At 53.2% G+C, this 24,169-nt stretch overlaps 1 protein-coding gene across 1 annotated transcript in view; it reads left to right on the top strand.

Annotated features, from left to right (window-relative positions):
- The window catches only part of MEGF9 (multiple EGF like domains 9), a gene marked incomplete at its 5' end in the record, with an annotated part of 37,402 nt that overhangs the window by 6,000 nt on the left and 7,233 nt on the right, over nucleotides 1–24,169 (top strand). The window contains 4 exons of the mRNA XM_021414155.1: nucleotides 11,481–11,673; nucleotides 18,158–18,294; nucleotides 21,547–21,681; nucleotides 22,166–22,438. Of these exons, the coding sequence (XP_021269830.1) occupies nucleotides 11,481–11,673; nucleotides 18,158–18,294; nucleotides 21,547–21,681; nucleotides 22,166–22,438 (738 nt within the window). The remainder of the gene's footprint in view (nucleotides 1–11,480; nucleotides 11,674–18,157; nucleotides 18,295–21,546; nucleotides 21,682–22,165; nucleotides 22,439–24,169) is intronic.

The raw sequence follows: 24,169 nt of genomic DNA, 5'->3' as shown, positions 1-24,169 counted from the left end.
CAAAGAAAATATTATAGATTTTTATTTTTTTATTTTTTTATTTTTTTTTAAAGTTTTCTGGTGTTCCTCCCTTGCCCCAGAACGGGGACGCACCAACCTGACTGCTGCAGGGAGCCAGCTATTTTGGGAAGGGATGCATTGCAGTGAACGCTGGGAAAGTGGGCAGGATTTTGGGGTAAGATTCCTACAAACTGGTGCACGGGATGTGTAAGTGATGGGATGGGAGATCCCTGCGTGTCTTCGCCTTAAGCAGGGCTTGCCCCAGGTTGGTCATCACTTCCATCTTGGGATATTCTGTGATGCTGTGGAAGCAAAGCTGGAGCACGCCGGCTCTTGCCCGGGCTGGCTGTTTGCTCCCTTGGTGCCAGCACATCAGATGTCTTTTGGCTGTGGCTGCCCCAGGGGGTTGCAGCAGCCCCGTCCTGCTCCACCTTCCCTCCCGGGGCCGCATCTTCCCAAGTCCCCCTTGGTGCATGGGGAAGGATTTGCCTTTGCTTTGAGCACTGGAGGCCTTGACGGTGACCATGGCCATCCTCATCTCCCTATAAGTGGCCGCATGAAGGTATCATTAAATTAATATGATTTATAATGAAGCTATAACCGAGGTGTGTGTGTGAGTGCTCTCCAGCAGCGCTCTGCCCCAGTTTCGGGGCAGGACTCGGGTCCCACAGCACCTTGCATGATGTCCCCGTGGCCGCGTGCCCAGGGAGCAGCACCAGGCTGGCGATAAGCGGCGTGACGCAGGGAGCTAAATACCTGTTCTTGGAGGAGAGCAAACAGAGCCTCCACCTGCCTGCAGCGCTTCTCCCGTCAAGGGCAGGCTGCACGCCCAACGTGGAGCTCCCTGGAAAATATCTTTTATTATTAACTCGCTTGCTTTGGCTCAGCTGTGTTGTTGAGAAATCCAAGCTTGACTCCAGATAATGAATGACAAACATTTGTCTGAGCTTAACTATTTTACTCGGAGCGTTTTTTCTGTGTGTTTTTTTTTTTTTTTTTTTTTTCCCTCCTCCTGGAAGCTTACTGTAAGCTGTCAGCAGCGTGCCTGCTGATGTGAGTTATTGCTGATGCCCCGTGCTTGGATCTTCCCTCCTTATGTGTCTCGGTTGTTTCTCTTTGGGGGAGGCCTTTCTGCAAATCTAACCCACTGGAAATGGAAAATAAATGAGAGATGGCGTTGTCTCTTAAGGGGTGCGAGTGGCTGCTGGTTGCAGTGCTGAATCAGATGGGCTTTGGGTGGGATGGAGAGCGGTGTTCCACCATACAGGGACCTCCAGTACCCAGCTGTGATGCTGGGCACCTGCAGCAGTGGTTGTTGTGCTCTGTGAAGCTGAGGACCCGCTGAGAGCTGTCCAGAACAGGTGTAGATACTGAAGAGAAGCTTGTAAATGGTGGAATTGATATTTTTCTCTCTTCTCCTCGCCATCCGTCCCATTATGTGGTCCCTCTTAGCATCAAACTGGTGCCCCAAGCTTGTGTCCAGCATTGGGTACAGACAGGAGCAGCGTGCTCCTTCTCCTGGAGCTGGTCCCTCTCACCTGCACCTACACAATTTCTGGCAACACATTTAATAGAGCGTGCAGCACTGGCCACGTCAAACTGGAGTCTCTGTTGTTTTTTGTTTAATTTAAACCAGGAATATTATAAAGCGCTCAAAAAACTGGGGAACAGCTGGGAGGGAAATATAACCAAACCTCTCATAGCTGACCCCCGTCTGCAGGGGAAGCCCTGTGGTTTGAGCATCACTTTGATTTGGGCTCATGCTCACCTTGGCTAATCTCGATCGGAATCTGGTGCCTTGAACTGCGGGTGGTTCCTGGGCAATGCCATGGGGGACAGTGCAGTGCATCGCATGGTGCAGCTGGGTGCAATGCAGCACTGCACAGGCGTTTTGCTTGTAGGGTTTAAAGAGGATTTGGCTCTTCTGTTGGACAAGGCTCCTGTGTGTTGTACTCTGGTTTCTTGTCAGTGCTCAGGTGGGCACCTCACTGCCCCGAACATGGCACTGTGTGGATGCCATGGTGTTTATTGTGAAGGCTTGAGCCTTGGCTTAGGCTCTGACACAGTCTTTGTTTGCAGTTGCTGAACTTGTTTGCTTAATGGAACCGCTTTCATTTTGAAGGTGAACTAAATAAACACAGGCAGGAGCCGGGGCTGGATGAACCTCGTGTCTGTCAGTGTCACTGACAGCACAGTGACTAAAGAGAGAAATTAAAAGCCAATCTGCAGCCCTGCTTGGAGTCATCAATCTGCTGCAGGGCTCGGGGGAGCAGTGGGGATGCCCTCAGAGCCCTACAGATGGGAAACCCTGCTGGGTTTGTGCTCTGGCCTTGTGCCAGCGCTGCAGCTGGAGGAGAATTCGCAGAGCAGAGCTCAGGTGCTCCCAGACATCCCCTCCTCCTCTGGGGACCTCAGGGTGCTGGTACCCAGAAGGTAATCTTGGCCTTTGGCTGCAGATCCCTGCCTCCTGCTCTCTGCATTGTTTCCCTGATGCGTCCTGGCCCAGCTCGGTTCCCTTTTTGGAAGTTTGACTTCTTTGGGTTTGCCAGCAGGTTTTGTCTCGTTACAGTGTCCTCAATCCAGTTCTGCTGGTGCTGCCTGAAAGGAAAGGTTTAGGGAACTCCAGAATGGGATGAGCACGAGAAGCAAGCACAGCACCAGGTCCCACGCAGGGCATTGCAGGGCCAGCTTGAGGCCCATGTTATAAAATACAGGAATAAAACCATAAAACCTGGCCAGCAGGAAGCATCCTCTCTTCCCGTCTGGGAGGGCACTTTCCTCATGCTGTTCCAGAGCTCCCCGTGCTTGCAGCACTTCATAGCTTGCAACTACTCACCTGGCAAGAATTGTGGTAAACCCACATTTGCCTATAGTGTTGTGTCGTCATAGCCTTGAAACCAGACCCGAATGGCAAAACCTGCCTGAAACCAGTTGTGATTACTCATGCCTTGTGCTATCCTTCTCTCCCAGTAGAGTTTCTGCTGTGGTAATTCCACACATTGAGCAATGAGACAAAATAGCTTCATTAAACTTGGAACCAAGCTCTTGAGAACCAGAACTCCCAGGCTTTGGGCTGCTGGAAGGTTTTCTTCTCTCCTCCTCTGCACAGGTGTTAAACTGAATGAAAGGAAGAGAGAATACCATGGCAGGGTGGTTGGAACTAGGTGATCTTTAAGGTCCCCTCCAACCTAAGCCACTCTATGGTTGTATGGTACTTTGCTATTTTGCTGTGATGAGTGGAACTTTGCATTTATTTACTTAGAGTTTGGAAATATATATATATACAAATTATATAAACAGTATAATATATATTTATGGTGAGTGAATCCTGTACTACTGAGGCTTCACCCGATCTCCAAGCTGAAAATGCAATGAGCTGAGAGGGATGGGGTGTGTGTGTGTGTGTGGGGGGGGGGGGGTCTTCCCTCAGGCTCTACAAAGCGCCTCTTCATTAACACTTTCAGTAAGTGTTTATTAACATTAGGGATAAAAGAAGCCTTTGTTAGAGGATCTGTCCCTTTGCTGCTCCAGCAGAGGAGCTGAAGCTTGAAAGGAGCTGCCCTGGACACCTGCTGGAGATGCTGATGGAAGTTTGCATTCCAGATTTTCTCCACAGGCTTAAACACAGAATAGCCTGCAGCCCTCCAAAGCAAGTCTGTCCTTTTTTTTAAAAAAAAAAAAAAAAAAAAAAAAAAGGCATTTTCATATTGAATTCTTGTATTGATTGCACGTCTGCACGGTTGCTTCTGGCATCTCCATGCTATTGCTCTGTATTTTCTCCCAGTGTAAGAGTGACCGGTTGAAACAAGAGACGGGTGCTGATGGTGCTCGAGGAGATGTGTTACAGCTGTAGAGATGATTTCCATGCTGAGCAAGGTGCTGTTTTACAGCAGGCTGGCCCTGGCCTGTTCCTGCCCATCTGAGGGCCCTGTGAGGGGCTGGGCTGGCTCTCAGGTGCCTTGGATCTCCTGGGCCCTGATGCTGGGCCTAGTGTGGGGCTGAGGAGGCTGTGCAGGCCCTGCCCAGGCCAGGTCAGCGCTTGTGACTTGGAAGAGGAGAAGCTGCTGCATCTGCTGTCAGCAGCCCATGTCCGGAGGGTAAAAGGCTCTCAAGGGCTGCACACCTTGCAGCAGTACGGGTTGGTTTTAATCAGGTCAAAGGAAACGTGCAGGCAGAAAGCAGCTCCTGTAGGTGGGCAGGGGGGGTCCCTCACAAGCTGGACAAAATGCCCATGGGCATTTGGAAGCTTTCTTTGACATCGTGTGTGTTTAACCTGTTGGTGCTTTTATGCTCTTGGTTGAATGGTGGGAGCTTTCCTGCATTGAGGCCCCAGCAGTGCTCAGTGGGGAACTGCAGTGGTGCTGCATGAGTGCAGAAAGGCTTCTGGAGGGAGGGGAGGCCAGGCCCGCCTCGTTAGCACCTCATTAGTGAGGAGCCCTTAGCACACAGGGCTTCCCGTGGCACTGGTGACTTAGATTGGATATAAGGGAAAAGTTTTTTATGATGAGGGCAGTGAGGCATTGGCACATGGTCAGGCTGCTGGGGCTCTGAGCACTGATGGAGCTGTGGGTGTCCCTGCTCACTGCAGGGAGTGGGACCAGGTGGCCTTTCAGGGCCCCTTCTGAGTCAAACGATTCTATGATTGTAAGAACAAAAATGCCACCTTCCTTTCCCACTGTCCTAGTGATGGAGACATGGAATGTGCAGGTCTCCAGTAATGCCATCCTTAGCTACTGTGGATTTAAGGTATCTCGTGGCTGTGATCGGCATCTTGCAATCTGTTGCAAGGAGGGTCTTGTTTGTTAATTCAAGCCAGGAAAAATAGTTTGTATTGCCTAAATTCATGGCACAATGGCATGCAATGCTCCCACCATGGCGTACTGCCTTAGCACGCTTCAAGGCTGGGCTGTGCTCTGCAAGGGCAGTGCATGGCAGGTCAAGGATGTCACCAGTGTCCTTTGCTGGAGATCCAGGCTGCTCAGGAGATCTGAGTGCGTTACGTGTGGCTGGTGACTGCATCCACCATCCTCGGTGGGCAGCTGATGGATGGGAGCTTGATGAGATGCTTTTAATTAGAGAGAGCTCTTGGGAGGCTCAGCTGAGAACACGAGTGCTTTGCACCAGCATCGACAGCGTCCAAATCATTGACAACAAATTAACTCCAGGAGAAGGCTCGAGGGCAAAGCTCTGAGATAACAAAGCATCCGCGGGGCTTTGGGCAGCATCAGGCATTTCACGCTGTGTCAGCAGTCAGCGAATTTGGGCGCGATGTCGGGGCAGCGTGCCAAGTGCTGGGCTGAACGTTCCCATCCGTGCGCCTGGGAGCTGCGCTCTGCATCCTCGGTGCCACTTCTACCCCAGTGCTCAGCATTGATGTTTGTCAGTTGCCTTTGCCCCATTCAGCTGCTTTCTCCCTCACCGCTCTTCACCCAGTGGCACCAGTTGCCGACCAGGTGACCCAGTATGGCAGCTTGTTGTTGTTCCCTTTGGCGGAGGGATGAACTTGCTGTGTTGGAGCATCCTCGCCCAAGACAGCAGCAGGATGCAGGTGGGCAGCCCTGGGAAGGTTAGCATGCTCGCTGCAGAACAACATCTGGCTTTGATAACCAGGGAAGGAACCGAGCCCTGGCCCCCAAAGACTGGGAAAGGAGGCAGCAATCTCCTTCCTGCTCCTAACCCGGGGTTCTTGCTGCTGGTGCATGCAGCAGAGCTCATACCCTGTGTGGGAGCTGGGAAGGATGGCTCCTGCCCAAGGTTAGCGCCGTTAAAGCTCCGGTATAAATTAATGCACCCGTTCATTAGCCTCAATTCCCCACAGCGCCGAGCAAAGTTTGTGAATTTAATTACTTTTTGCAGGGATCTGAGCACACAGAGGCTTCAGCAGCTGCTTATAGTTTGTATTATTCATGCGGCTCTTTTTAATCCCTCTCTCCGCTAGGACGAGGCGGATAGATGCTAAAATGGAAGCGTGCTCCTAAATCCCCAGCCCCGGCCTGCGTCAGGTGCCTTCATCTTCCATCTGAAGGGGCTTGCTGACAAAATGACCGAGGTTCCTGCTGCCAAAGGGAGCGTGCCTGGCGGGCTGAGCTTCCCAGGCTGTTTTGGCAGGTGTGTGCCAAAGCTCCGTCTCGTCTTGTTTGCCTCCAACCTCCCAGTTCGGCCGTGTCGCACTCTGGGTGGTAAAAAAACACTTTTTTTTTTTTTTTAAACAGCAAGGCAGAATATTTATATGGTTGCAGGCGTCTGTGAAAATATTAGTGCGAAAATATAACCAAGTAAAGGAAAATGCCAGCAAAACTATTTCTGAATTAATTAAAAGGATCAAGTCTGTTTTTTTATTAACTGCGGGGATTGCCATCGCTAAACATTCATTTGGGCTGTTTGATGTTACGGCAGCTTCTCGTATCGTAAACATTTTAGGGCCACATTCTTGATGTGAAAACCACTTTCAAATACAGCGCAAGAGACCCAGAGGATTTCTCTATGTTTGGAAGCCCAGTGGTAGATGTGAATCGCTCCCCATGGCGGTGGGGTCCTGGCTGCCCAGGGCTCTGTGTTGCAGTGGGGCCCCTGTGGGTCGTGCAACCTGTTTGTTAGTTGGTGGTGTGCCTGTCTGCAGGGTGTGATGCTCCAGTCGCACACCGGTGCGTCTGGCTGCTTTGACACGCGTTGCTCGGGAAGGAGCTGGTTCAAAGCTTGCTGTGCGGGTTGCTGGCTTGTTCAGCATCAAAAAGGATGGGAGGACGACAAATTGCTTCGTGCTTGCGCTGCACGGAGGAGCTTTCACCAACTGCCAGGAAACCCAATGCTTGGATGTTCGACTGCAGGTGCAGGAAAGGAGTAACACTAACTCATCCTCCACGTCTTTGCGTTCGTTTAAGGCCTGACCCACGTCATTGTGCTCGGACAGGGGACGGGGATGAGCAGGAGCCATACACAGCCCTAGGAAGCCTGGGAGCAGCCGAGCAGTGACGGTGTCTTGGCTGCACCCCAGCTGCCTGCCCCACGCTGATGGAAGCGCTGCTGGCGACCCGGGCCTGGCACCTTGACTTTATGTTTTTTTTTCCCAAGTGATAAGAGATGGATTTAATCTGATTTAATTTTCCTCAACAAACACGTTTAATCTGTTAACGATATTACAAGCGGTGTATAAGCACTGAGAAATCCTTGTCTTTTCTCCCCTATTGACCCACGCAATCCTTTTACGGAACAACACAAGTGATTTCTGTAAAGCTCTTAACAGCATTAACGTGAGCAGTGCTGCTCTCTATGCTGGCAGCGCGCAACAATCCACGGCGTGGAGCTGCATCAGGGCAGTGCCAGGCTGGGACTGGGGAAGGCAATGGGCACAGCCCCGATGCCGGAGCTCAGGGGGCTCAGAGTGGAGTCCCAGCGCCATAGGGTTCGGGTGGTGCTGTGCAAAGCCCTGGGTTGGGCTCAGTGGGAGAGGGAAATAAAGGAGATGGGGTGGGCAGGCAGGGCTTGCGCTTGGGGATGAAATGCAGGGGGGAAACCTGTGCTGAATGAATGCCAACACTGAGCCTTCCAATGGCGTGCAGCGAGCACGGATGCGGTCGGTGCTGCTCTAACACCTGGGAGCTCAGAGCGACCCTGGGGACAGATCACAGCCGTTGCAATGGGAGAGTTCATGGGGCTGGGCAATGGGCAGAGTCCCTGGGGCTCCGGGGCTTGTGGTGGTCTATGAGAAATGTTGTGTGTTGGTTCCCGCTGTGTAGGGGACTTTGTTCAGGATTTAAGCTGTTTGAGGATGTCCCCGGCAAATACAGGTTTCATGCCGGCATCCTGGTGTGTTTCACAGCGATTTCTCCTTTTGCCATTTTGTGAACGTTTCAACGGCTTTTAAATTATTTACTCATTAAGTGCCTCAGTTGGAGGAAGGAGCCATGCTTAAAGCACATGCAAGGACTGAAAACATGGCATGTCTGATAGGATGCAAAAAAAAAAAAAGATTCAGAATACATTTTTTGCACTGCAGCAAGCCCTTCAGGGGAGGCAGCTGGGGGCTGTGCTGTACACACATTAGAAGTGCTTGCTAAAAGTAGCCCTGGGCTCGGTGCTGGGCTCAGCGCTGCGTTCCGTGCCTCGGGGCATGGCTGGGGATGTGCATGGTCCAGCAGCACGTGCATGGATCCCAGCAGGTTCCTCATTGTGTTGGTGCTGCTTCAGTAACCTGACAGCAACGGCGTGCATCCAGTAGGGTGAAAATCCAGGAGCAACTCTTCTCTGGTTTATTGGCAACCTATGACTTTTGCATGATAATTATTCGTTTCTGGCTGTAATTGCGCTTGGAATCTGGGTCGTCTGCGCCGTGAGCAGGTTGTCTGTTGCTGCAGTGTGTTGGGAACCTGCTCCGTTCCTCCACCTGCCTCCGTGGGTCTGGCAGTGAATGGCGAAGGCTGGATTGCAGCTCACAGAGGGAGCGATGTTTCCTTTTTTCGGCTGGAGGAGTAGCACGTGGGAAGGATGCACGCTTTTATAGTGCCTCTATTCAGGGATCTCACAGTGTCATCAGGCTGCTCGTTAATTAGTGCCTGCCAACACCTTCGTGAGCGAAGGTGGTTGTTCTTATCATTGAGAGCCGAGCGCTTTGAGAAGGAAGGAAGGAAGGGAAGGAAACCACGATGCTTTAGAAATGGGGAAATGGGGCTGCGGGTGGGGAAACCGAGGCAGCGAGGGCAGAGAGCGTGGGGGAGGAGCTCGGAGCAGAGCTGTGGCCCTGGGGGCTTTGCTGTGCCCGGCCAAACCCGGCACCTCCAGCCCAACACGCGTGGGCCCGGGCTGCAGCCAAACTTCTCCGACCCTTTTCACTGGGCAAAAGCTCTTGGTAAGGTGTTCGCGAAGGTGACTTTCAAAAGCAAAAGGTGTGCTTGACAAAACAAAATAAAGGCACCGATTCCCCGGGTCTGGCCAGGAGCCAAGGCAGCGCTCCCTGATCTTTTTCCCCCGTCCCCACTTCGTGTGCTGTATTCCCACGCCTCAAAGGCAGAGGCTTTGTTGCCACTTTCCCTTTCTGCCTGCAGATCGCGTTTGCCTTCTCCAACCCGGCAGCCGTCAGAACACCAAAGTGTTGTCTGAATTAAGCCTGGGGTTTTCATAGTCTGGTACATCATCATGTCAAACCCTGACGCTGCACTCGCCGCCGGGTTTGGACGCTGCTGTCTGCTTCTCCTCTGCTTCCCACCAAAGGGCATTTAGGGCACGACTGGTTTGCGTCAGCCGGGTGCAGCAGAGTGGACTTTTGTCCTTGGGGTACAATGCGTGGTGCTTCTCCCTTCCCAAAAGTCCTCCTGGGTGCTCGAGGGAGGAAGGCCATGTAGGGCAGCTGCCCCTGGGGAGATGTGTGCTGGCCCCGTGGTGCTGTGCCTTGCACCCGGGGGCAATTATTTCCCGGGTTCAGCAGCCCCCCCCAGCCTGCCAACACAAAGCTCCTTTTGCCTGTGTTAGTTTGGATTCTTGCGGCATTACTTGCTCTATGGGGAATGTGGAGCCGGCGCTGTCTGGGTTGCCATTGAGCTCAGCTGCTGGAGCTGAGATGCCCCTGGGCTTGGAGCTGACTTTGTGCAGTTTTGTCTTTGCAGGGCAAAGACCTGCAGAAGAAAAGGGGGGAAAAAAGAAGGCACCGGGACGATAGTGTGCATTGGAAGGTGTACAGCTCCCGAAGCCCAAGGGAGCCTTGGCCCCTTGCCGCGGATTTTCCTGCCCGTGGAAGGAAAGTGACATGATCCACACGATCTGGAGCCGATACTACTGCCGAGCTCAGCCTGCAGCCAGCTGTGGTGCAGCCAGGCTGGTTGGGATCACAGTGCCTGGGGGTGGCCCAGCCCCAGCTCTCACCTCCTGTCAGGCTCCTGTCCTGTCGTACATCATGGCTGCAAAGCCAGGCTCATCCCCTCCTTCAGCACAGCCCTGTCAGCTACAGCACAGATTGAGCTTTGAAAAGTAGACTTGTTTTGGTGAATTTGTGACAGACTCCAGCGCAGGTGCCGTGCTGGCTCAATGCACGTTTTCATGCCTTGCTCTGGCAGAAGCCCAATACCCAAATGGATGAGGTTCTGCTGGGTTAACTGAGCTGAAAGCTGGGCTCTTGTGTGAAGTGAGTTCTGGAGGGGTGGCTGTGGGTCTCGAGGTGTTTGTCCTGCTTGCTGGCACCAGCTTCACAGGTGCGTAGGCACCAAGTGACTTCCATGGGGATGACTTCCCTGGTGGAGTGGCAGAGCCAAGTAACTCGTCTTTTTGAGATGTATGTACGTTGAGAGAAAGCAGACAAGCAGTCACAGCACGGCGAGGTATTTAACAAGCAACCATGGTTCACTGGGGCACAAGCATGCAGTGTAGGTGTAAATAACCTTAGATCCTAGTGCTGACATTGAGCTGCAGCCTTGGATCTTCTTGGGGTGCTCAGAGCTTGGTTGAAGTCAGGTTTTCATGTGCTAGGGGCTGGTCCTCTCCCCTCTGCAAAGTGCCCTGAATGTGGCTCTCCTCGGGGAATAACAAATAGCAGCGCTTGCGTAAAGCCCCGACGTGCTCTTTCTGAAAATAATCCTTGTTTATAATTCGCACTTGGCAGTAAGAGACTGTAAATTATTAAGGCAGCAAATACTTTGCAGTGAAGAAGCGGAGATAAACCTCGTGTCAGAAACAAATTGCCGGGGAGGTTGTTTCTTCGCTGCGTTAGGTGCTTGGAAATATTACGAGAAATAACGTGTGGGGACTGGGAGGGCACTGCTGGCTCAGGTTCATTCCTCTCTTAAAAAACTGACTGCTTGGTGCATGGTCTCGTAGCCTTGTGAAGGATGAGCATCCCCAGAGCAAATGTGTGGGTCCACAACGCTCATGGGAGGCTGGTGGTGGCCATCGTGTCATGGGCAAGGCAAATGGGTCCCATTGGTTAAAGCTGTTTCTGTGCTCCCAGCACGGAGTGCAGATTTCTAGGGGGCTTGGGCTGCTGCGGCTGGGACCTGCGATGAGAAATGGGGGCTGCTTAGCCCCAAAGGCACGGAGCTCAAATCTGGTTGGCTCTTGGGGGGTTTTGTGTCCTCTTTCCACGAGCAGCGGTCCTACCCGGTGCACCATGTAGGTGTGTTGCAGATGTCCTTGTTGTAAGGACAACCCCGCTGGTAAAGCAGAGATGTGAAGGGGAGGATCTTACACTTAATGGGTTCACCACCTTCTAATGGTTTTCAGAGACTGGCCGAGGCAGGGAGGGATCCCTGGAGGTGCTCTGCTCCAGCAGGGCCACCCGGAGCAGCTTGCCCAGCACCACCAGCGCTGTTATTTTATCCCAGTATCACCTAGTGTTGCTCAGCTCCTGGCCAACCAAGTAACCACACAACCACAAACACGACTATATATCTGTGTGTCTATCTACATGTTTTTAAGCACTTAGACCCACGATATGGCCATGACCCGATCCCTGTGCTCTCTGCACTCCCCTTTCAGCTTCTCTTTCCCTCTTGCAGGAGAGCCATGCAACTGCAGCGCTGTGGGGAGCACTGGGTGCCACGACACTCCAGGACACTGCACCTGCCTGCCGGGCTACACGGGGCCACGCTGCGAGCACTGTGCCCATGGCTTCCACCCCGACCACGGCCAGCAGCGCTGCCTGCCCTGCTCCTGCAGCCCCACCGGTGCCCTGGGACCCAGCTGCGATGAGTGAGTAATTGAACGGCCCCGGGTGGGGATGCTGGGGTGGGCTGGGGGAGTTTGAGATGCAGAGCAGGTGTAAGGAGCATGGAGTCGTAGAATGGCTTGGGTTGGAAGGGACCTCGAAGGTCATCTAGTTCCAACCCAATGCCTGCAGATGGGCTGCAGCTGGGTCATGTTGGCTGGTGCTAATTGGAGGTTATCGATGGTGGTAGGGGCAGGCACAGCGCTGGGGTCTGCCCTTATCCACCCTGTGGCTCTTCCCCTGTCTGAGCTTTAACTCAGCCTTGTTTAACCTGAGAGAGTGGCTGCAGATGCTCCTGAGCTGCTGCATAACAAATGTGTTCCTGTGCCGGGAGTTCTGCTGCGCTGGCATTGCTCTTGTTGTCTTTTGGGGTTTGGTCCGGGCGCCCTGCGTGCTCAGCACCTGCACTCTGCTGCCAAGGCTGGTGCTGAGTCAGAACTGCAGCATCCTGCAGGGACATGCTGTCTGGAAGAATTTTATGCCTTATTTCTTGTCCAAGCGTCCGAGCCCTGCGTTGTTGGCCCTTTTCTGGTGGCATAAGCGATAAAAAATCAGAACCTTATCGCAGTTCTGCACTTGCCTGCAGTGACCTTCTCACTGAGGAGGTGGCTCTTTGGGGGTGTGGAGCTTTCCACCCTGCTCAGGACCGGGCGCACCAGCAGCCAGCTCCTGCTTTGTTGACATCAAAAACACTGCCAGCTGTTCATGACTATTACTATTATTACTATTACTCCTAAGTAAAGCACCAGCCAGGCATTAACTTGCACAGGTTAATTCCTGCACCCTGGCTTAAGAAAAAAGCGCCCGCTGTTCTGAGCAGAGCAGCAGCGTGGCTGTGGCCTCCTGCAGCTCCCACAGCTGCTGATTTCTGCCAGCTGGGAGCTTGGGGCAGCAGAACACGGGCAATGCATCGCAGTCAGCTTGCTCAGGCTTTTGCCAAAGTGCCTTTTAAAGCACCGCTGTTTGATGGTTATTGGTATTATTTCCGGGCGTGCTCTATCCGTGTGCCATCCCCTGGCCGGCCAAAATGCTGTTTATTAACTAGACGGCAAAGAAAAATAAAAAAATAAAAATAAAAATGCCTTTCCTCAGGCGAGTCATTGATCTGGGAAGTGAACATTGACCTGACGTGCTGTCGCCATGCCCGGGCTCCGCAGCCATTAATCAAAGGTCGCTTTTTGTTTTAATTCTCTATCTGGGAGTCCCCTCTGTGGGGAGGCTGTGAGTCAGCGGGGCCGGGTGCTGCCATCCCCTGGCACCGCTGGGTGGGCACCTGGAGTGCAGAGCTGTGCCCACGTGCCCCTCCTGCGCCCTGCTGGGCGTGATGCTCCTGCTGGGCGCCGTGCCCGGAGCGCAGGATGGGAGCGGTCGGAGCCTCCTCCTGCCACAGAGGCTATCTGAGGGGATGGTGAAACAGCCTTCCTGTGGAGACCTGTCCTCTGCCTGACTCAGTGAGCAACGCGGGGTTCCGGGCTGCAGGAGGCAGCCCACAAGGAGGAGGTGCCGAAGGACTTTGTGTCATTCCCTAGCCGACACCAGGCAGCCCAGCACGTCCCTGTGCCCCGCAGTGCAGCGGTGTCATTGCCCTTGTTTGCCTCTTGCTGGGAGCTCCCAGCGTGGCACGTTGCACCTGCTGGCTTTTCTTCCTGGTGGCACATGAGCAGGCATCCCCATGTGGCTGCTGTCGCACCCCGTGCATTGGGGTGTGACATGGAGAGATGCCGTGAGACAGCACTGCCCTGCAGAAGGGCTCAGGGCTCAGCTCCCCATTTCTCCTTTCTACGCAGTTGTCTCTTATCACTGTGTTCAGAGGAATTGCTGGTGGAGAGAAGCAGCCAGTGGGACCGTGGGGGCAAGAGTGCAACGTGGTTGTGTGTCCCTAAAGAAAACAGGCATATGTTAAAGTGGGGCTTTGCAGTGTTTGATAAGTCATTCCCACTGCACGTGCCTCAGTTTCCCCACAAGCAGAAGGGCAGTGGGGAGCAGGAGCTCCATGTGCTGCCTTTGCAGTTTGCTTCATGCCCTGGGCTGCAGCCTGCACGCTGCTCTGCTCACTGCCAGCCCAGCAGCTCTGCGGTGCGGTCCTGGTGCAGCCGTGCTTCGTGCCTCAGGCTGGTGTAAGTCGTGTAGCAAAGATCTGCTGTCACTTGTTTCCATTCTAAGAAGAAGGAAAAAAAAAAAAGATAATGCATGCATATAAATGCCAAAGTGTTAATTCAGAGATGTTTTGCCCCCTCGAGGGGATCCGATGCTTTGTGTTTGCATTAAAAAGAATTAAAGCAGAGCATCCCTGAGAGCATTTGTACAAGGCTGTGCCCTGGAGCAGGGATGTGGTGAGGCTGGAAGGGGAGCAGCCTCCCCCATGTGCCCTCAGGAGTTGGAGGGGCTGCGTGGGATCCTGACCCGAATGGGTTTGCAGGAGCGCTGCAATGAGGGTAGGAGCAGCAGCACCAGAGATTGCCCTTTGTGAAGGTCTTTGAGTGAGGGCTGGGGGAGCTGGGCTTGCAGAGGTGGTTGGGAGGGGAAGGATGCAGTGGGGCCACGGGGAAATGTGAACACGGAGCATTGGTTCTGCTGGGAGGCAGTGGGGCAGGGCAGGGGCTGGAGCCAGGCTGGGCATCTTGTGGTGTGAGGCCACGTGGGGTGGAAATGTGGGGTTTGTTAGCAAATGCAGATCCGTGGAAATGCATTTGTGGAGCTTCCCCAGCCTGGTTCCCAGGGCCTCCGCCCATCCCAACTGGGAGGGTTGCTGGGGGGAAGGCAGTGGAGTTCTCATTCTGCATGCAGAAAATGCTCATTTTCTGTCATCAGTGCCATCACACTTAGAAATGTCCTTTTTTAGGGTGGGGCGCGTGTTGCCATCCCGTTGTATCCCAGCAGCCCAGCAAACCACGCTGGGAGCCCAACTCCTCAACGACTTCCAAAAAACAGCCCCCAAAAGCCATTTTTCCCCATGCCATGCATGAAACGCTGTGCTCCCTTTGTGGATCGGCTGAGCTCAAGCGGTGGCTCATTATCTCCAGGCAATGCCTCGTCAGCATCCCTCTGCCAAGAAGAGATTTTTTTTTCGTAGCGGAAATTGTTACACGTGGACGTCACAAATGCAGAAGAATACCCTGGCAGAGCAGATTTTTTTTTCCGCCTGCTTTAATTACCCAAGCATCTCTTCTATTACCAGCTCCTGTGCTTTACATCTGATTGGTTCTCCTCCGCAAGCAGGTGAATGTTGTCCCTGCACCCATCTGGATTGGGATGCAGGAAGGAGAGGGAAAGGACTGAGTGAATGGGCAGAACAGTGAGCAGCAGATTGTCATAATCTCCCCTCCGGTAATTGGGGCTGCTCTGAAATTCTGTTATTGGGTTGATTTTCCAGCAGGCTTTGCCGTTCCTGTGTTGCAGGCTTGCTGCTCTGCTGAACAGCACCTGCCCTCACAAAGATACCAGCACGACCGTTGGAGCCGTGATGGCTGCATCCTGGTTTTGGAGAGAGATGCTCGGCTTGATTTCAGGCTGCCCTGTGCCTTTCTCCTCCCTGCACGGGGGGATTTGGGGCATGGAGGGGCTGCGCTGCGCAGAACCATGGGCGGCAGCTCCTCCCCCATTGCTGGATCCTGTTCTGAGTCCATCCATCCCCGTACCACCCTGATCTCAGGGGTGCTCTGGGCTCCGATTTGAGTTCTACACTCTCTTGGGCAGTGTTGGTCTCCGGTGGCATCGTGCTCTCCCCATCGCCACTGAGCTCCCTCTGAGCACTGAGGCAGCGCCGGGGTGGAGATCCCCAGCTTTCCCAGGGTGGGATGCGGGGTGTCCCCGGCGGGGGGTTGTGGCGGTGGGGCCGGACAAGGTGGTCCTTTGACACTCACAGAGCGGCCTTTCAGGGTCCCTCTCCGTCGAGGGCTGCCCTCTAACCAGGCGCCCTCCCCCGGCACAGCGCGAGGAATGCGGTGCACAAAGGCCCAATGTTCTGTGCCATAAAGCCCCACTTCTTCTGCCCGCCACAAAGGCGGCTCAGAGCCGGGCACCGCTTCCATGAGAGTGTTTGGGCTTTCCAGAAGGAGAGGGAGAAGGGAGGTGGAACCCGACGGGGCTTTTCCTGCTCCAGGTGCACGTGCTCTGTGCTTCTAAATGAAGCAGGGAGATGGGAAATCCACACGTCGTGCCCTGCGCTGACGCCCGTGGGTGTGCCCTCCTTCTTAGCCTGCTGCGAAGTCTTGCCAGCCTCGTATATTAGGAGAAAATTTTCAAATAAAAGCACAAAAAGTTGGTGCTGGGACACGTCGGTCGGCCCCTGGGCTCCCGATGGCAGCTGGGAAAACATTCAGCATGGATCTCTCCCTTCCCTTCTCCTTGGGAAAGAAAAGAAAAGAAAGAAGACGAAAATAAACCATTGGAGCTTGCTGAGGGTTTTCTGTTACACCATTAAACCATGCACAGCATGCCTCCAAACAGCCCTAAGGCTGTGCTGCTCATCTGTCCATCCGTCTTGTGTCCGTCTGTCCCCTCTCTTTAGGGGTCTCTGCGCAGGAGCACTGGCTCCCATCACAACTGCATGTTGCGATCTCTCTCGGACCGCAGATATTTTCACGCTTCCATTATTTTCCTTGCAAGGAGGCCTGAAGTTCCTGTGCTGAGCACTGAGGGGCTCAGGCATAGCCCTTCGTGTCCGTGCGTCTGTCCCCAGCCGTCAGTCCTGGCTGGGAGTTACCTGTGATGCTCTGCGGCACCAGGTCGAGCACGAGGCAGGATGCTACAGGGGTGGGACCCCTTCGTGCCCTGCCCCCAGGGCATTGCCAGGCAGGGTGACAGCTGACTGAGATGCTGGGATCTGGGGCCTGGTTCTGTCCCATCCCATCCCCGCATCGCTTCTTTGTCGAGAGCTAAAAGCTGGCTGGCTTCGGTGGAGTTAATCGCTGAAATGGAGTTGAGCAATTGATGCCGCTGCATCAAAATGTTTCCTCCTCCCTTCCCCCTCCTTCCCCCCCACCTCCCCCAAAAACGAAATTCCTGGCGTTGGCTCAAAACGCAGCTCCGTTCTCAGTGTGCGAGTATTAAACTGTGGCTCTTTTCTTTCAAGTTGCTGGATTTTTATGGGCACAGTCGGTCTGTTAACAGGACTTTTTTTGTGGTTTCGACGCATTCATATCATTGACCTTTGCTTTAAAAAGTGTCTGACAGCCCTTACTGGGCCGGGGCTATGAAAAGGAGTGTTGTAAGGGGGCTTTATTCTATGGAAGCAATGACCACAGGCAAAGCTTTATATTTGCTGAGTGATTTAATTCTTGCACATGCAGAACCTGGCTCTGTGCCATATGTAACATGTTGAGAAAAGGTCTGCTTGAGAGCCATTAAAACCAAACTTTCCAAAACCTTTTTTTTGGTAAAAAAAAATAGCTTTCTTTCCTGTTATTTTTAAGCTAACAAGTGCAATCAAGGGACGCTGCCCCAAAATGCTCCATTGAGCGGAGTCAGTGGGGAAATAAACCTTTAAAAAATGATGTGGGAGTCTGAGGAAAGGTGCAGGAGGGTGCCATGAAAATAGAGGCATGGTCGTGGGGTAAGGGGCAATAAAACAGGGCTGCTGGACTCTGGGAAATCCCCATTCTGTTGTTTTTCCCTTCTTGGCTCTGCCCATCCCCTGCCCTCTTACAGGAATATCTTCCCGGTGGTGGCCAGCAGCAAACAGAAGCAGACTGCTTTCAGTTTGCTCTCGTCGTAAACGCTGTGACAACGTTTGGATTCGTGTCAGGTCTTGTGAAAAGCTTTTTAGAAGTCAGGCGTTCGGAGCTGCTTCACGGCATCGTCCCTTTGAATTCCGCATCGGCCCGCTCCTATTCCGGATAATGGTCTCAAGAGCCAGGAAGCATTGCGTTGCTTTTGCCTTCTTGTAATCGGTCCGTTAAATAGGCCTGAAATTTTGTATTCTGCAAGTGTTTAATTGTGCAGCCTCCCGGGCTGACTGCGGCGTTTTTGGTGCGCCTTGGAGTGCTTCCTCTTCCTTGAGCAAGCGAGCGAACAACAGAAATACGAAATGATGTTAATTTCTAACAGAAGCAACGTCTTCCCCAAACATCCCCATCTAGTTTTAATTAAAAGCAACACCTCAGCAGCACATCGAGCCGCTTGGAGCCTCAGCTCCTATTAGTTTGAAGCAACAGATTTTTTCCGGGGGCTTTCAGAAGCAAATCGCGCCGTGCTCGCGCTTCCCCAGGAGGAGTGAGGGAGAACAATGGGATGCGGGCACGCAGGCACTGGTAAATGCTGGGGGAAGGAAGGGGGTGAGCAGGGGGGTGAGCATGGGGCTGCGTCCCGCGGTGCCCAGGGCTGCTCCGTGGGTTGTGTTGCCCGCACTGAGCTGCAGGGGAGCAACCCGAGCACCCCCGCTCGCTGCAGGGAGGTGGCCCCGATGGCCTTTCAAGGTCCCCCCTTTTTACGATGTGGCGATTTCACTGCTTGTTCCTCTCCGTGCAGCGACGGGAAGTGCCAGTGCAAAGTCGGCGTGACGGACCCGAAGTGCGAGCGCTGCGGCGATGGCTACTACGGGGCCAACGGCACCTGCCGCCCGTGCCAGTGCCACAACCACTCCAACACCTGCGACCACATCACAGGTAACGGCGCCTTCCCCTCCCGAGCACCGCGCCTGCGAGCTTTGCCTCTCGGTCTCCTTTCCCGTCTTCGCTCGGAGCTACGCTCTCGCCCCGCTCGTCTGCCTCTTTGTGCTCTGAGCGCTCAGGATCATCACGGTGAGGCTGGAATTAAGATGTAGGGCAGGGCTGGAGGGAGTCCTGTTCCCATGAAGCCGATAAAGGCTGCGTTATTTGCTCCAGGCTGCAGGGCAGAGCCTTGATCCTGCAGTCTCTATCGGAAACCGGTGCTCCATTGTTCTCCTGCACAAACACACAACACAGGCTCTTAAGGAGCTTTTGTTTCACTGCTGTTTACCTGGAAACATACACCGCGCTGGCAGTGACGTAAGGTGGCTGTTATTGCCACAGATAACATAATTAGCGCTGGGAAAAAAAACTGGCAGCATTTAATTACTATTGTCCACTTCTTGTGAATTTGCCTCGTTTGTTTTCCTTGATCATCCCTTTGGCCATCTCTTGTGCATATGGGTGCTGGTGGGGTGCAAGTGTAGAGGCACCTGTGCTCGGTTGGCGAATGGGAGGGCAGGGGGAAGCTGAGCTGTTTCCCTTCCCCACTGCAAGGATTGCTCCTGGAGGAGCAGCGCTGTGCAGCCGGCACAGCTCCCCATGTAGCAGCAGCACTCACCCTGTAACGTTCACCTTCTCATCAGAACTTCCAGATCGCAGTATGACTCTGTAATACTTAGCCAGGAGCTTATCGAGGAGCAGTCATTTCAGAAATGCTGCCCTTTCTTGGATAGCTGACAGAGAGGCAGAGCTTATCAATATGGTGGGCTGGGGCAGTTTTGGCACCGGTGTGTGTTTCCTTTCCTGCTGCTGCAGGATGCCCTGCTCCTGCTTCCGTGGGCATGTTCCGGGTCTGGGCTCCTCAGAGTTGAATTCATTCATTCCTACTCTGAACTTCAAGCATGGTTTTATGTCCTCCTGATCTTGCAGGATATGAGCTCGTAGCTAAAGTTGTGCACACATCAGCTGTGATGCTGATTTGGAGCTGGCTGTGTGGGTTTTGTGAAGGAGTGAGATAATCTGCTCTTCCTTCTTCTCCCACGATGATCCCCTTCTCTTGATTCAAACCCCAGCGCAGCCCTGGCCTCTGCAGCTCTGCAGAGAAAAGCTCTCATTTCAATTAATGAGCAATTGTTGATTTGACAAAAATCCCTTTTTTCCCCCCTTTTCCTCCATCTGCTTTATTTGCTGCCGGAGATGGGGGAACCCAACAAAACCAGAACAGAGAACAGTCGATAAAAAACAAGCTCTGATGCCTAACAAGTAACAGTGCTCTCAGCCTGCTCTGGAGACTGCACTTTGTGTGACCTCCCCAGCTTCACATCAACTGTGTGCAGTCTTTGTCAAATTTGCAAGGTTTTTTTCCGCATTAGTGCCGTCCTTTGGGCTCCCTCTGGCGGCTCCGCACAGCCTGGCTCAGCTCAGCTCTGCCCAGGAGGAATATTTAGAATTATTGGGCTGGAAATTGGGCAGCCAGAAGTCCCCATGTGGCCCTGCTTCCTCCACTGTGACCCTCGTGCCTGGCGTTGGGGCTGTGTGGCTTTGGTTGTATCCCGCTGGGGTACAGCCAGCCCTGAGCTGTCTCCAGGGTGTTATCAGGGTGGGAAGCACTATTAATTATTAAGGCTTTCCACACTGATACTTGATCGCTGTGCACGGCTGAGCAACCTGCTGACTCATTGGAAGTGCAGCCATTTCACAGGGCTGTGCAGATAAATGCTGGTAATCTCCATGGACAGGAAAGACATTGGGCTTGAAATGACCACAGCTGTACAGAAGTCGCAGGTGTGAGCGCAGATTTATGCCCCACTGAAGCCTGCAAAGCACAGTTCAAGGCGCCCTCGGTGCTGATGGAGCAGAGTGGCTTTCCAGGAGCTGCTCTGCACAGGGCATCCCAGCAGAGCAGCTGATAGAGGGCTGCAGCTGCGGGAACAGAGAGCAGGAGGTGACTTCCCCTCTAATTCTGCACCTCTCCCACAAAAGCCACCAGCTCGTGTCTGGCAGGCGGCCGGGAGCAAAGCAAACAGCGTGTGGGAGCTGATGCCAGGCAAGCATCCTGAGTCACTGGGGTGCTGCCGGCGCTGCCGTGGGTGAATCAGCCACTTCCCCAGTTCAGCAGCTACGCAGGGTTTGCTTCGTCTCCTTGGTGCTGGGCTTGGGATGCTCAGCTGCAAAGTCATCGCTGTGCAAGGAGAGGAGCAGGAGCCACGCAGTGGGCCTGCATGGGAGCGAAACTGCTTCAAAATGAATGAGAAAATCTGCTGTGGTTATGTTAACAGTCAGCATTAACCCAGTTCAGGATGTTAGATGTGGTTAGCACTGATAGGAGCAGCACTGCTGGCCTAGCTCAGGGATCCTCCTGTCAGTGCTCGGAGGCGCAGTGGATATGTGTGTAGTGCCAGCCTGGGTTGTTGCAAGGAGGCTGTTGCATTTTTAGAGCCTTGTGCAGGGGGTTTAATCAAATAAGCATCCCTCAGGTCACCGCCTCCTCCAGGAGGAGCCTGCTGAACTACAGGATGTTCCTGTTGATGGATGGCCTTGTGCTTGATTTTTCTTTCTCCGTTCACAATAATATCAAAACGCAATTTAGAGGGCCATTAGGACACAGCCTCCATGAGACACAGCTTGTCAGTTTTCTGATTCAGGGGCTTCCCCTGGAAGGTCTCCTCTGTGCCCGCAGGAAGGTCAGCGATTGCTGCTGGCTCGTGCCCATGACAAACGTTGCTCCTGTGCTGGGGGTGGGGGAGCTGGAGCCACACGGGTGGGACGCAGCACACAGCAGTGTGGTGGCATTTGTTGATCAGCTCTGAGGTCTGGGAACACAAAAAGGGGCAAAGGCATAAGCTGGAGGGACCCCCTGCAAAAGTGGGGGAGTTTAAGCATTGCCATTCTGGCTTGCTGTCGCAGATGCCACCCCAAGCCCCTTCTGCTGGGGAACATTTAATACTGATAGCATGTGTTTACCTGCACTGACCTTGAGCTGTGGGCACCTTTGCTGGGGCTACCTGCTTTTTCACATTATCTGTGCGTGTGGAACGCTGTCAGGAGGTCATAAGAGTCCAAGGCAAGTCTCAGGATTGTGTTTTGCCCGGAGGGCATCCCGAATCACCTGTGGGTTCTGCTAATTGCTAGCACACCACGTGGGTTCATGCTCCAAATGTTCTGCTCCAGTTCTGCCGCCAACTGGCTGCTGTGCTCTGTCCCCAGGCACCTGCCTGCACTGCCAGGGCAACACGGAGGGGAAGCACTGCGAGCTCTGCAGGAATGGCTTCTACAGGAGTGCCCACACCTGCCACCCCTGCCCCTGCTCCACTGTGGCATCGACTGGCACCTGCCGAATCCGTAAGGCTTTCCTTTTGGTCTGATTCCTCTTGGTCTGAGCTCTTCTCGATGTGTTTCACTTAAACGGCTGCTCAGTGTGCAACGGCCATGGGGGTCTGCTTATAGCCGGTGGGTCTCCCCGTGCTGGGATGCTGGAAGCAGTGCCACCAAGTTGCTGCAGATTGCTGACAGCCTCAATCCAGCTGTTTCCTGAAACTGGCTGCTCGAGATGGAGACATTCAGGAGCAGGCATGTTTGCTTAGCAACGTGTCGAGCACGCTCTGTGATGCTGGTACGAGGCATCAGAAACCCGCAAAGCTTTTTTTTCCCCCTAGAAACAGAAAGTGGTGCAGTTAAAGAATTATATTTTTAGCTTAAAATTTGAGATTGATTAACGCTCAGTGGCCGCTGATGCGTGTCTTAGTGGTTTGTATTCAGTCCCACAAAACGCACCCCGCAGCGGTGGGCTATGGCACACACCTCTTCTACTTTCTGTATTCCACAGAGCCTGGTGATGCTGCCCCAACGTGTGACGAGTGCAAAGTGGGCTACACCGGCCCCAACTGCAACCAGTGTGCCAGTGGCTACTACAACTCGGACAGCATCTGCGTCAGGTGCCAGTGCAATGGGAATGTGGACCCTGCGCTGTCCCCCAGCATCTGCAACCCAGAGAGCGGCGAGTGCATCGGGTGCCTGTACCACACCGCAGGCTTCCACTGCCACGAGTGTGAGGACGGCTATGTCAGGGACCCCGAGGGAACCAACTGCACCAGGAAAGGTAAAATGTGCTCCTGGGCTTGGGGCTGGAGCTCGCTGCGTGTGTCAGGTGGGCATGAGCTGCTTGGAGGCTGGGGCGGAGTGCTGGTAATTGCTCACGTGGTGGGTTTGGACCAAGGAGGGAGCAGCTTTGAAGTCTTCTAGGGGAGACAGAGAACCTCATGCCTCCAAAAGGGCTGGCTCACAGTGGGGTGTGGGGAAGACTTCCTTGGGAAGCTTTGTGCTCCATTACCAGAAGCTGAACACGGCCAATATTGAAATGAGCAGCAGTGATGTGCCTGATGTGCTGCCTGCCCTCGGTGTTCTGCAGATACCATGAGTGTGCTGGGGAGAAATCTATTTGCAGTGTATTGAAATGTAGGTTTTCAGATTTCCATTGCTTGGTGCATTGGAGCTCCTAGTGCCCAATGAACTGCCCAGATCATAGAATCATCGAATGACTTGGGTTGGAAGGGACCTTTAAAGATCATCAGGCTCCAGATCCCCTGCCATGAACAGGGTTGCCAACCACTAGATCGGGCTGCCCAGGGACGCAGATTGACCAGTCCATTTTAGTGTGCTGTCTAGTTCGCTGCAAAGAGCATTCATAACAACTTTTGTCACTCCTGTTACTGTGCAAATAATGACCAACTCAGAACTAATTTAGATATTCTTGTTTTGGCCTTGTAAATGGGGAAACTGAGGCTTCCCTGAGAGGTGAGAGTTAGGCTCATGCAGCAAGTGAATGCCAGAACGTAGTGGTACTTGCTCTGGGGTTTCTCATCTGTCTTCAGTGTGCATCCAAGATGCTGCATGTAGCACCCTCAGTTGCAGGCTGGCTCTGGTACTTAGAGAAGCCAGTGCATAGTGAAACTGGGAGTAAAATCACAGAAGGTAGCTCTCACACGACCAGCTCAGTGGTTATCAGGAAGTTGTTCCTCAAGGCGGATCTCCAGCTCCATGCATAGACACAATTCCAGTGCTCTTACATGTTAAGTAAGAGAACCCAGAGTTCAGGCAATTTCCCTGGACCCAAATTCATCCTTGTCGCCAACAGAGATTTCATCCCGATCTTCCATTAGGAGCTCATGTGGAGGTGCAATCACCGAGCCCTGTGTGCAGGGAGATGATCAATACAAAGAAAGTTGAATGCTCATTAGCTCTCACTTTGCAGATGCAGGGCTGGAAATGACAGTGTTGCATTGGATCATCCATTATCTCCTGCTGCACAGCTCGGCCATCGTACAAAGAACTATGTGACCTTGCTACATTAAAATCCATATGTATGATTTTGCTTGTATACTTGCAGTTTTCACTGCAATTTATTTTATTTTAAGGACACTGTTAAAGCCAATTCCTGATGTGGGAGAAGATTGTCTCTGTTCAAAGGGACAGGGACATGAGTTCATCTAGCTTCCCTGTTTCCTTGACACCTGTTTTTTCTCTTTCTGACAGTTTCTTTCACTTGTCTAAAAACTGACTTGCTGAGGTACTGTGCTTTCACTAGTTTAGCATGAGATTTTCACAAACCACCGGTGTGTTTGAGTGACCTAGTTTGGAGTGGCTTCTCGAGTGAAATCCTCACCAGATCCACAGATGAAATTGTCGGGCTCTGAGGCTCTGTTAAGCCATCAGAGTTGATAAGACAGCACGCTTTGCACAGCCTGGGCCAGGCTAAAACCAACCTCAGCTTTCCACAGGGCCCATTTGCAATCCTTGCCAGGTGTGACGCTTTTGTAGCCGATTGGGAGAA

This window comes from Numida meleagris, chromosome 16 (genome assembly GCF_002078875.1).
Source record: "Numida meleagris isolate 19003 breed g44 Domestic line chromosome 16, NumMel1.0, whole genome shotgun sequence".
In the NCBI taxonomy this organism is placed as follows: domain Eukaryota; kingdom Metazoa; phylum Chordata; class Aves; order Galliformes; family Numididae; genus Numida; species Numida meleagris.
The sequence above is the reverse complement of the archived record's forward strand: the minus strand, read 5'-3'. Positions and strand labels throughout refer to the sequence as shown.